This window comes from Loxodonta africana, chromosome 25 (genome assembly GCF_030014295.1).
Source record: "Loxodonta africana isolate mLoxAfr1 chromosome 25, mLoxAfr1.hap2, whole genome shotgun sequence".
In the NCBI taxonomy this organism is placed as follows: domain Eukaryota; kingdom Metazoa; phylum Chordata; class Mammalia; order Proboscidea; family Elephantidae; genus Loxodonta; species Loxodonta africana.
This window is the reverse complement of record NC_087366.1, coordinates 48,558,408-48,571,175: the sequence shown is the minus strand read 5'-3', so window position 1 is coordinate 48,571,175 and position 12,768 is coordinate 48,558,408. Positions and strand designations below refer to the sequence as shown.

General features: G+C 35.9%; 1 protein-coding gene across 1 annotated transcript in view; it reads left to right on the top strand.

Moving 5' to 3' along the window:
• The window catches only part of AHCTF1 (AT-hook containing transcription factor 1), a 64,070-nt gene that overhangs the window by 32,189 nt on the left and 19,113 nt on the right, over nucleotides 1-12,768 (top strand). Inside the window, exons 20-29 of the mRNA XM_003410925.4 lie at nucleotides 470-657; nucleotides 2,389-2,533; nucleotides 2,611-2,742; nucleotides 3,451-3,601; nucleotides 4,345-4,495; nucleotides 5,002-5,109; nucleotides 8,045-8,240; nucleotides 9,577-9,780; nucleotides 10,437-10,851; nucleotides 12,435-12,561. Coding sequence (XP_003410973.3) covers nucleotides 470-657; nucleotides 2,389-2,533; nucleotides 2,611-2,742; nucleotides 3,451-3,601; nucleotides 4,345-4,495; nucleotides 5,002-5,109; nucleotides 8,045-8,240; nucleotides 9,577-9,780; nucleotides 10,437-10,851; nucleotides 12,435-12,561 — 1,817 coding nt within the window. The remainder of the gene's footprint in view (nucleotides 1-469; nucleotides 658-2,388; nucleotides 2,534-2,610; nucleotides 2,743-3,450; nucleotides 3,602-4,344; nucleotides 4,496-5,001; nucleotides 5,110-8,044; nucleotides 8,241-9,576; nucleotides 9,781-10,436; nucleotides 10,852-12,434; nucleotides 12,562-12,768) is intronic.

Sequence of the window (12,768 nt, the reverse complement as noted above, 5' to 3'; positions counted from 1 at the left end):
TTAATCAGTACTGTTCACCAGGCATGGTCTTAGGCAGCAAGAGCACAAAGATAAAACATTTCAGAAAGCTAGTTTTCTTACTCTCTAAAGAGGGAGACAAACAAGTAAACAATTACTAATAGTGCAAATATGATAATTGTTTTATTAGAAGTATGTTTGGGGTGTTGGGTGGACCATAGAAGGCAGGATTTGGCATTGATGTATGGAATTGATAATAAAAAGATTTTATATACTAAAGAAGGCTCAAAATATGAGGCTTTTGCTAAGTCTTTTGTACTTGAAAATAAAGTACACCATAAAAAGTATACCATAGATGAGATTTTTTCAGTTTATGTTTAAACTGGTTGTATCTTAATTTTTGTATTATCCACTGTGGTGTCAGTATTGCCTGTATTCTTAGACGTCAGCTACTTTGTCTAAATGCAAAGGATTGTATTTGTATTTAGCACTTTTCATGTCATTTCTGCAGAGTGCTTTGGATCTTTTATTTCACCCAGCTACTGCAAAACCTGTGCCGTGGCAACATTCAAAGATTATTCAGGCCTTCATGACTCAGGGTGAACATAGACAAGCCCTCAGATATATTCAGACAATGAAGCCGCCAGTGTCCAGTGGTAATGATGTTATCCTTCACCTCACCGTTTTGCTTTTTAACAGGTAAGTACATAGCCTTTTAACTTTTGTGTGCTGAAAAATACATAACAAAACATTTGCCCTTTCAGACTTGTTTATATGTACAGTTCGGTAACATCACTAATATTCCCTACGTTGCACAAGCATCGCCATAGATTTTTTTCATCCCCTTAACAGAAAATCAGTACTCCGTAGGCAGTACCTCCCAAGTGCGTTCTTTTGAAGTACAGTTAAACTGTTCATCATATATGTTAATATTTTTGAATTGGTAAAAAAGACAGTAGCAGCCTATAATGTAATGGGTTATACTGTAATGGTTGTAATATGGTTATAAAATGTAAAAATGGTTGTAATATGTAATAGGTTGCATTACATATTACAATTTTTGATATTTCAACATTCAAAAACATGTAGAGCACCTTTTTTCTATAATGAGATGAGTAAGAAGTACCTCGAGTAAATGGGAAAGTCAAACTGGGATTTAAAACTTTATCTGTTGATGGTTGGCAACATTGACAGTCTCCTGGATGGAAGATTGAGAGTTGATTTTGCTGAAATGAAGCCAGGAATTGAGAGGAAGAATGAAGTCACATAGAGTTTATAAATTATATTTTCTGAGAGTATATCCTGGGGATGGTGCTCTGGTATTTTTATGTTAATATTGGTTGCTTGGGTGTTGCAATTATTTGCATTTGATTTTTGTCGTTGCATTCACCACTGCGTCTCATAGAAAGGAAATCCTGAAGCATTTGTTGAAATGATTTAAGAAAGTATCAGGTTTCAAGTCCATTTTCAAGGTTTTTTCTTATCTATTTAAATAAATACATAAACATTTGCAGATAATGTTTATTGGTTTGTTTTTTGTATTCACTATTTATTGGTTTGTTTTTTGTATTCACTGTTTTATACTTGCCTTTTTTACTTAACAATGCACGATTGCCCAAGTTAATCTATATCTGCCTCAAAGGACTACGTTGTAGTCTGCTGTATCACTGTATATTCTTGTCCATAAGTCTGTACGTGTCATTTCCATTTCTCTATGCTATATTCCTTGCAGTGGGATTGTTGGGTCCTAGCCTGTATGTAGTTTTACTACTCCTATCATTGAGGTATGGGAGTTGAACATTGGCTTTTTTTTTTTTAAAGCTCCCAGAGTCCCTGCCTGATTCTGGAATACTCTTCTGTTAAGAAATGTGGTTTCGTTTAAATGATCTCCTCATTGCCCACAGAAAAAATCTCAGTGTCTCCTCATACCTAATTTGACACAAGTTTTCCGGTCTCCTCTTGCTGTAGATTGTCCAAAACCATCTACCAAACTATACCCTCCACGTCCTAGTGAACCCATCGTGCTTATTTCTGCCCATGGGCCATTACCCATTTTCTTTTCCGCTCTTATGTGAGTGTCGCTTCCTTGAAAGACTGACTTTTCCCTCTACACCCCTCCCAGTGTTTCAGTTCCCAGCCATGTAATCCAGATTAGTTTGTTGTCTTCTTTGAAGTCCAGTATGCTTGCTTTCCCATTATTTTACACTTACAATCTGAAATAATCATACAGACCAGCATATAATTAAATTTTAAAGATGCCTTGTCTTCCTTTGACATAATTAGCAAAGTTTATTGTGCAGTGGTTAATATTCACTAGATTTTTAGGGCACTTTTAAAGCACCTGTACAAGAACCTTTCACATTCTTTAGGTGGATTACTTGTTTTACGTATTTTTAATGGATTGTCTAAAACTAACTGAACTGCTTTCAGGTGCATGGTTGAGGCCTGGACTTTATTACGACACCATTCTAATAGGTCGAATGCAGAGGAGTTACTAAAGCACACGTATGAAGTCTGTCAGGAAATGGGCTTAATGGAGGATTTACTGAAGTTACCATTTACAGACACTGAGCAGGTAATGACATATCAGTGTAAACATATCAGAAATTGAAGAAAAACCAGTAGCTTACAAATCTATTTTATTCTTCCTAGGAATGTTTAGTGAAATTTTTGCAGTCCAGTGCCAGCGTTCAGAATCATGAATTCCTCTTAGTTCACCATTTGCAGCGTGCCAATTATATTCCTGCCTTGAAGCTGAACCAAACTCTGAAGATTAATCTTATGGTATGGTTATACTTGTTTTATTATGGGAGACAAGAGGATAAGGAAAACTGGAGACTTTTTTTTATTATTGGTACATAAGATCTTATAGTTTGGTGACCATTGTGTCCTATATAATCTTGAACTTGGAAATATGAGATCCTTCTCACCTTCCTGTAGCAGAATTGGGAACAGGGTGTTATTATTTACCTGCTTCTTTTATATATGCCGTTACTATTCATACGTGTGCCCAGACCTGCCAGACTAATGATTTCACTCAGAGAAAAGAAGAAGAGGTAGAAGACCTAGTAAGGGTTATATAGGGGAAAGAACGTGGGATTCCTGGGACTCTGTGCACTTGAGACACCTCCCTCTACCTCTCTGAGCCTGGGTTTCTTCATCTGTAAAAAGATACACTCTCCTTATGAGGCTGTTGTGAGGCTACAGAGAGGTGTGTGTGAAGTAACATGCTGCCTGACACATGTAGATGTTGCCTGTAAAATGAGAGCCATTGCTTTTTTTAGTTGTGAAGAATCAAGGCTTATTAGCAGAGACTTGGAATTTATTGGTAAAACAAATAAGTTTGTGTATGAGGTCCTTGATTTGGAAGAATGGATATGTAGGGGGGAAAAATATTGTATATTCATAATTATAATAAAATAGTAAATATATAAACCTAGAACCTGACATTTTTTAAGATTAAATTTTTACCAATTATGATATGTTCGTTAGAATGATCGTGATCCTCGTTTACGTGAGAGATCAGTGGCTCGAAATTCTATATTAGACCAATATGGGAAAATTCTTCCTAGAGTCCAGCGAAAATTAGCCATTGAACGAGCTAAACCTTACCATCTGACAACATCATCAGTTTTTCGAGAAGGTAAGATTTCATTGAAGAATGGCAAATTATTTTGCTGGAAAAGATACTGAATGCTTACCTTTCAGATACCAAAATGGAGCGGAACTGGGCCATGCTTGGCTCTGTTGTACATGCAGTCTCCATGAGTCGGGCCAACTCGATGGCAGCTAACAACACATTACTAAATAAACTGTAAAAAGTTCTGACATTTAACTGTTTTGCTGCTCTGTGCACAGGTCCCTGTGTTTTTAGTGGCTGCTCTTCCCCAAGAAGTGCAGGACTTTGTCAGAATTTTTTACAGTTTATTTAGTAATGTGTTGTTAGCTGCCATCGAGTTGGCCCGACTCATGGAGACTGCATGTACAACAGAGCCAAGCACGGCCCAGTCCTGCTCCATTACCACTGTCGGTTGGGGGTCAGACCTTTGTGAGCCATTGGGTTTTACTTTATTGGCTGATTTTTGGAAGTAGATCACCAGCCCTTCCTTCCTACTTGATAAATATAGTGCAGAAGAAATAACTCTTTTTATTTCCGTTGATGACTCTTGTCCAACTTCTAGAGAAATGTAGAATGATTTTTATCACCATTTCCTAAAAGCCCAAATTGTTAAATTCCTGCTTAACTACAGTTAAACCAAATATAATTCTAACTATGCGTATTTTATGATCTTTGTTTCCAACCATTCTTTTATATTAATTCTTCTATTAATAAATTCCATGGTGGTAGAGATGAAATTAAATGCTATTATATTCTTTATCTTACAGTTTCTAAACCCAGACCATTATCAGCAGTTCCCAAGCAACCTGTAACAGGGACTGTGTTAACAAGATCTGCTTTCATCAATAATGTGTTATCTAAAATTGGAGAAGTTTGGGCAAGCAGTGAACCTAAAAATAGCACTTCTCCTTATATTAGGTATGTTTCTCTTCATACTACTTGTTAATCTCTTTTGGATGTCAGCAACATTTATAAACAAGCCAACCTGATTGTCCTAGCTTATTAGAAAAAACAAAAACCAAAGCCAGTGCTGTGGAGTCGATTCCGACTCATAGCAGCCCTATAGGACAGAGTAGAGCTGCCCCATAGAGGTGCCAAGGAGCACCTGGCGGATTCCAACTGCTGACCTTTTGCTTAGCAGCTGTAACTCTTAACCACTATGCCACCAGGATTTCCTCGTAACTTATTAATGTATATAAAAAGCAAAAACTTTTTTAACATTAGCTACTTTCCTTATAAGAATGGTTTTTATCTTTAAATTTAAGTGATACATGTTTATCGTTATTTGTAAATAATACAGAAATGTACAGAGTAAAGGATGAAAGCCCTCTCCTCTTTCACCGAATCCTACCTTCTTATAGCAGTTTTAAGTTCACGTTCCTTTTGATACATAATCAAAAGTTAAATTCTTATTTTCTTTCTAGTCCTAACATAGAAGAACCATCTCCTATAGCATATTCTCTCCCAGACCCAGAGCTACCTGAGGCATTTGTTGGAACACCAATTTCAAAAACATCACAAAAAATTTCTAGGTAAAAATTTAATCATTCTTAAGGACACAATGTTAGATGATAATTACAGCTATAATTTTTAATTATCTTTAAAATGTTACAAATGTTGTTTTAAGTTTCTGAATGATCCCCCTCCTCCCAAACTGGTATTTACTAGACAATTTTTTAGAGCAGTTTTAGGTCTACTGAAGAATGGTACGTAAGGTTCAGGGAGTTCCCATATTGCCTCCTTTGAATGGTTTTTTTTAGTACTTGGCTTTTATTTTAATTTGAGCAGTAGTATAGTAATTTTAGGAAATTTTGCATCAACTGGTATTCTACCTAAAATTTTGCTCAAAGAGAGATTTCAGACTGCTTAGGGGAAACAAGCAAACTTGGAACTTTCTTTGGTTAGCTTTTTGTCAGTTGACCCCTGAGTTACTTGGTTTTATAGTTAATTTCTAGTTAAATTTGGTTGACTCCTAGAAATTTTCTCCTATACAACAGAAGCTACTACTAGAATGTCTTAAGTGGTTTATGATACAGGAATACTTTTATATCTTACCTATGGTATTAGAAAAGTAAATACTTCTCAAGATTTGCATCCAGGATGAAATTGTGAGTGTAAGTATTATTTATTTAAGAACCATAACCAATTGAAAAGTATTCATAATCAATGTATTGGTCGTTTATCATTAGTAACATACCTGTGATTGTAAATTTTATCAAGTACGGAAATATTTTATAGGAATAAATTATCTGAATATTTGATACTAAGGATAAGATATTCAGGGTAAGAACAATTTACAAACAGTTGAGGCCAAAGCTGTTCGAAGAGTGCATAATTGGCATCTTTTCAAAGGTTAAAGGGATTTTTTCTTCTTTGCATTATATTTAGTTGTTTTCCATTAATTATGCTCATGAGATGGTAAGAAACTAGTTTTAAATGGAAGTCATTATTCATGACATTTTCTTTCTATCAGTAGTTTTAATTTTCCTCATGTCATTTTCTCTTGGTCCTTTTGTGCTTGAGTAGTTGTGGGATTTTTAGGGCATCGAGGGACATTATAAAAGTTTTTAGGGTTTTTACGAATGGCCCAAGGGCTTGATAAAGAGGTATTATGTGTCCAGTGAGAATTCTTTAAAGCCAATATCAACTTAGATGGAAGAGAGCCGATTGAAATGTGAATATTTATCTTTTATAAAAATTATTCTATCCCTAATTCTGTATTTTCAAACTGGTTTGCATTAGTGAGTAGTAAGTTTAATGGGTTCTGACTAGCATATTTAAGGAAATAGGATAATATAGTGTCAGCAGACACTGCATATAGTAAAGGAAAGTGCTGTTTAGGGTAATTTCTGTTTTGTTTATGTGTGTGATCCAAAATGTATTTCTTATTTGGATCATGATCAAAAAAGTTGTTGAATCAGTTGTGGAAATCCCAAGACCTAATATAGTATTTAAAATTTCTTAAGTATCTTAATTAAAAATATTTTGCCTTGATAAATTTTCTAGTATGACTTAAATAATCGTAATTTTGTTTTTATTAGTGTAATAATTTGCTCTGTGCCATTCGTTGTACAGGCTCTGCTTTGGGGAAGCGGTCATTCATAAATGGGTACCTCAGACATAATATTTACACACTGGAAAGCATTTAACCAAATTTCCATTTGGTTCCATATTGGATAACTCGATATAAAAGTGAAAAATTTACATATACAGAATTTGAATATAAAAAAGGTAGAGAAGGAAAAGAATTAGAACAGAAAATTAACGTCTAGCAGCATGATCCTGAAAGAGATATCTGGATCTCTTCATTGTTCATGGAAATCTCAAAGCTGTGCTTAGGACAGAATAACAAGTTGGACAGACCCTGTATTAAGTAAACGCTTCCTGTAAATATTTCTCCACTGGGTAATAGGTTGGGTGTTAAAGCAGCTGTGGCCTGTGTTGGTCTACCAGCCCTAATAGCAAAAATCTCCTCTGAACAGAAGATAGAGCAACGAGGAAGGCAATAGCAACTGGACATTTTTATTTCTGGGTACTAAAGCAGGCTGTATTTTTCTGGTTATTCTGTACTAAGTCACAGTGGCATTTTGGGGAAGTAAAAGGGTGTTGTTTCTATCACTAGAAACCAACCCAAACCAAACCTGTTACCGTTGAGTCAATTCCAACTCATAGCAGCCCCTATAGGACAGCGTAGAACTGCCCCATAGAGGTTTCCAAGGAGTGGCTGGTAGTTTGGAACTGCTGACCTTTTTTTTTGGTTAGCAGCCAAGCTCTTAACCACTGCGCCACTAGGGCTTCATCACTAGAAAATAAAACCATAAAATAAAACTGTTAGTAGATTGGGGAAAGAGAAGTGACCTGTGCAAATGATCCAGCACAAATTGTAATCTGAAAATTTCACTTCAGAGTTTAAATTATTTATCTGTAAATTAAGTTTTTAAGCTTATTGGGACTATGCATGTTTTAATACAAGCCATCAATGACATCAGCGTTAGTTGATATGAACGGATTTGGGACATTATGGGAAAGCATTCAGTAGAATTTTGAGATTATATTTTGTCATCAAAAGTCATTTTTAAAAATTAACCCTTTTTTAATCAGTCTAGTCTTCGTCGCAATATTTAAAATTTTTTTAGCATTTCATTTTCATTTGAAAGTAAGTGCCTGGCCCATGATAGGGACTTGGTAAATATTGGTAAAAGAGAGGGAGGAGTTCTAGAGTTCTTTTCTTCACTACTGAATTAATAACTTTCTGACCTTTTGAACTAATGGTAGCAGTTTGGGTTACATTAATATACGTGACTGAATTTATATTTTCATAAGGCTGTCATATTTACTAGTGAATATAGATAGCACTATAGAAGTTTTGAGTAGTGCAATGAAATATTAAATTTTTTTGTTTCTTCAGAATAGCTTAATAAATAAGTGTTCAGGATTTTTCTGTTCATACGTGTACTCTGATTACAGACTGCTGGATTTGGTTCGTCCTGTTTCCCAGCCGTCTCAGTATGTGGATTTTATTCAGCAAACCCAGACCCCCTCCACAAGATCTCCTTTGTACCTAGCATCCACTTCATTGCCATTAAGTCACTTAAAAGGATCACATCAAGACGCCTCGAGGGCATCAGAATTGCATTTACTTGAAACTCCTCTTGTTGTTAAGGTGAGTATTATATACCCAGCAAATGAAGCTAGAGAATTCTTATTTTCAAGTGTCAGAGAGAAAATAAGCTTTTTAACTGATATTTCTGGGTCATCACTGGCTTTAAGCTACTGCTGCTTTTTCAAATAGGTGTCTTCCTAAAATGCTTACGTTTTATATTTTTATATCTTCTTAAACGGAGCTTACTAAATTTACCCTTCTCTGCTTAAGTAACATGATACCTAAGGTTATCAGTCACTCTGTTTGGAATGTATTCTAAGGCTCTGTGTAGTTGTTGTAAATTGGGTTTTGTTCTTTGCAAAATAGCTTTCGCGTTTCTCGGGTTTGCTTGCTTGCTTTTTTCTTCCTTCTCTTTCTGTAACTCCGTTGCTGGTACCATTAAGCTGTTATTTCTTCCACCTGTCAAGTGCTTTTGAGTTCTTAGGTTTATTTTATTTGTCTTAATTTTCTGACTCCGTTGATAAGACTTTAAACTATTACTCCTTCCTCCTGTCAGTGTGTCTGTCTTTAAATTGCCATTACTAGTGGTAACTGAGCGCAATGATCTTACACCTTCCCATTTTCAAAGTGTTTGTACAGATGGTATCTCCTTTTAGCTCCTTGTCCAGTGTTCTGTCCCGGATCCCAGAAGCTTTCTTCTTCTTTTATTAAATTGTTTCTAAGTTATCTTTCTGGATCTCCAGAAAACGAGGGGATTATTTTATTTTTCAAGTTGAATAAAAGATACTTCAATAAATGCTAGTCCTAAGATAACTATTAAAAGAAGTTAATAAGATTATTAGCTATCTAACACTTAGTTTCTGTCTTACTACTTGGCAGTTTATTTTTGAAGTTGCATTGCGGTGGAAATAACCAAAGCTTTTAGAATGATTCTGAATGGAATTTTATGTTTTGTAGCCTTACATAAAACAAGCCCTTGTGGTGCAGTGGTTAAGTACTCAGCAGCTAACTGAGAGGTCAGTAGTTCGAACCCACCGGCCACTCCACCAGAGAAAGATGTGGCAGTCTGCCCCCATAAAGATGACGGCCTAGGAAACCCTACAGGGCAGTTCTACTCTGTGATACAGGGTTGCTATGAGTCAGAATCAACTCGTCGGCACACAACAGCAACAGAAACAATGTCCTCACATATACAAAGCTCTGACTAGAATTTTGTATTTTTTTAGTAATTTGGCATAAAAATGTTTATTCATGGCCTATGTTATATATAGGATTAAATGTGCTTATTGGAGATGAAAATGTAGCCACTATTGTGACTGTGGATTGACCCAGTCTGCCCTTTATAAGTGACATTTACAAACAGTAATGGTGGAATTTCATCTGCTCTTTGTCATAGAAAGCTAAAACTTTGGCCATGTCGGTTACTTCCTCTGGATTTGCCGAGTTTACTCCTCAATCCATCCTAAGGTCTGGTCTTCGAACAACACCTTTAGCATCTCCCTCTTTGTCACCTGGAAGGTCTCTTACTCCTCCTTTACGACTTAAAGAAACTAGAATTTCATTCATGGAAGAAGGCGTGACCACAAAATGGACGGCTGGAGTAAGTTTAATAATCATTAGAAAGAACTTAATAAAAATATATTAGCTCCTATCAAGTAAAAAGTTAGACAAATCAATTTAAATAACATCACTGTAGATTTTTGTTATATAATCATCAGTCATGAAATCAGAAAACATTAGATCTGACAGAAACTTAAGGCCTGGCTGAGCCAAACCTGTCAATTTACAAGTGAAGAAAATAAGGCTCAGAAGCACCAAGTCAGCTGCCTGTTAGTCAAATAGCTATTTGGTGGCAAAAATGGGACTAGAATCCAGACCTCTTAATTCTTGGTGTATTTTGTTGTTTCTCTTGAGATTTAAGTTTCCTTATTGGTTATCTATTTAAGATGTGTCTTCAGAGCTCCATTGAAGCTTAATAGGAGCCCATTTACTGATTGTTGGTGATCCTGCTTGTTCTGTGTTTTAGTGTTTTAAAAATACCATTTTATTACCAATTAAGGAAACAGGAACAGCCATTAAAATTTAATCATGTATCTGAAGAGAACGGATTTAGGACAAGTGAGTTTTGATGAGGAAGAGAAATAAGGAGTATAGAAAGGGTGGGTATGATTGGAATGGATAACATAGGACTAAACCTGACTTGATTTTTACAGTAAAATTTAAACTTTTTTTTTCTTGCAAAATCCTACTTTACAGGTTGCAGATGACAGCAAAACAAAAGTATTTATTACTACACCTTTCCATAAATGTGGAGTTCCAGCAGAAACTGAATGGGTGAAGAGCAAAGATAAAACCACATCTTTTTCCCTGACTAGTCCTGAGAAGGACCATCAGGAAATGGATATGAGGTCACCGGATACACCCTCTCAAAGTCTGGAGAAACTGGACATGAGCAAAGAAAACAGCATTGCTTCAACCAGATCAGACCAGACTACCTTGGAGTATCAGGACGCGCCAGGACCAGAAGACTTTGAGGATATTTTCCTAGTCACTAAACCAGCAGGCCCTTCCACTGAACTACGTACTAATTTAACTGAGCAGACTGAGAAGGAAGGTGATGAAGATGTGTCTGAGTCAGAAGGAACTCCTCCAGACCTAGAGAAACAAACTGGTAAAAACTCGGTTTCAAAGTATTAAAAATTGCTGTTAATGTCCCTCAGTAAAATATGGAATAGAATTTTTTTCCACCATAAGTAAAGCATCAAGGTCAAATAATAATTGTATGCTATTCTTTCAACTTACTAGTATGACAGATGGACATTGTTCCACTTGTTGTAAGTAGGTATGAGATTTGGTGGAGGGGAACTTGTGTGTGTTACTCTTTTTATTTGGCCATGAAATTTGGAAAAGAACAGTGATGTTTAAGGAGGGGAATTTAAGATTCCATAGTCAGATTTCTGATTACTTTTTTAAGGTCTTCCTATCACTATGAGAAATAATAATAACTGACTTTACAGAGTAGATTGATGTTATAATTTTTATCTTATCCAGCAGCCTCAATTTTCTTTAATGCTGCTCAGAAACTGTTCTCCATGCGCACCACCAGAAATAATCACTGGGCAATCAGGATAAATGTCCAAAGGCCCATGAATTTATTTTCTTTATATTTATTTATCAGCAAATTTTTTAGCCTTCAATATGTGTACACCAGGTAATCTCCTACTGTGCGTGTGCTAAGTATTGAGGATCAGATAGTGAGGAGAGTACCTGCCCACATGGAATTTGGATCTTAGTGGCCTATATAGACAAGCAAAGTAATTATAATGCAGTATGATAAATGCTATCCTGGAGGCCATAGAAGAGACGAGGGACAAAGTAGGAAAAAGAAAGACTTGGCTTAGAATTGGTGGATCGGAAAACTTAGCCTATTTTTATGTTGCTTACTCTAGACATAGTTTTACAAGTTTATTTAAAGGGAACCCCTGACTTTTAATCTGTAAAACCTAAGGCTTATATAAACATCTGTGTCATAAATGATTGCTTTTGGGAAATGTTTTTTTGTCAAGGCTGAACTAAGATTTCTTAAAATGTGAATTTTGTGAGCTTATGTCTTTCCTTAATAAGCAGGTATTAATTGCTCTAAGAACCTTAGGACTATGTGCATAATAACACGTCTAGAAATTTACATTGCTTTTTTGATGTGTCGTGTTCCAATAAAGTACTTCAGTGGTAGATATTAGATGCAAATGTCCACGACAGTAGCTTTATTGATTTTTCTTACAATGATTAGACAGTTTCAAATAGAAATTTGTATTGTTTTTATGAGGGATCATATGTATAACACAAACTCTGGGACCACACAGACTAGATTTGAGTCCTAGCTCAGCTGCTTCCTAGCTTTGTGATCTGGAATAAGCAACATAACCTCAGTTATGTAACTTTAGTTTTCTCATCTATAAAATGGTGATAATAGTCAGCTTCCTTAGATGTTGAGGATTGAGTCCGAATGTGTAAAGCACTTGAAACAGTGCCTGTTAAACCAAAAGTGAGAAGTGGGAGGTGATGGGAGTCTCCTGGGCTGGACTCAGAATTAGAAGACAGAACTGCCGACAGTCTGATGCCAAGGGACTAAACCTAAAGAACGAAACAGCAGACCCGAGAACTTTTAAAAAGAAAAATGATAGTCCAAGACCATGAGTAATCTGGAAGCGTTTAGTGTAAATACCTACGTGTCCTTATCTTTCTGACTTACAGGCACTTTAGAAGATGCAGAAACAAAAGGTCTCCTAGTCCCGGAGGAGGCACTTTCAGAATTTCAGAATCACCTAAGCGCCATTCAGGGAGCCGAAGCTTCTCCTAGTGCACCGTCAATCCATGAAGGGTAAGTTGATGGAGAAAACCTCAGATGTTACCAAAAAGGGTTAATGAAACTATGAACCAGCAGTGATGTAGTCTTTGTGTAGATTAAATCTTATTTAGATCTTTGACATTTCCGTTTTGGTAGTGTTCTGTGTTATGAAAGAAATTCAGTTATAATTGTGTATTATTTAGTAATTACCATAAACTCTTAGAATTTCCTGAATATTTA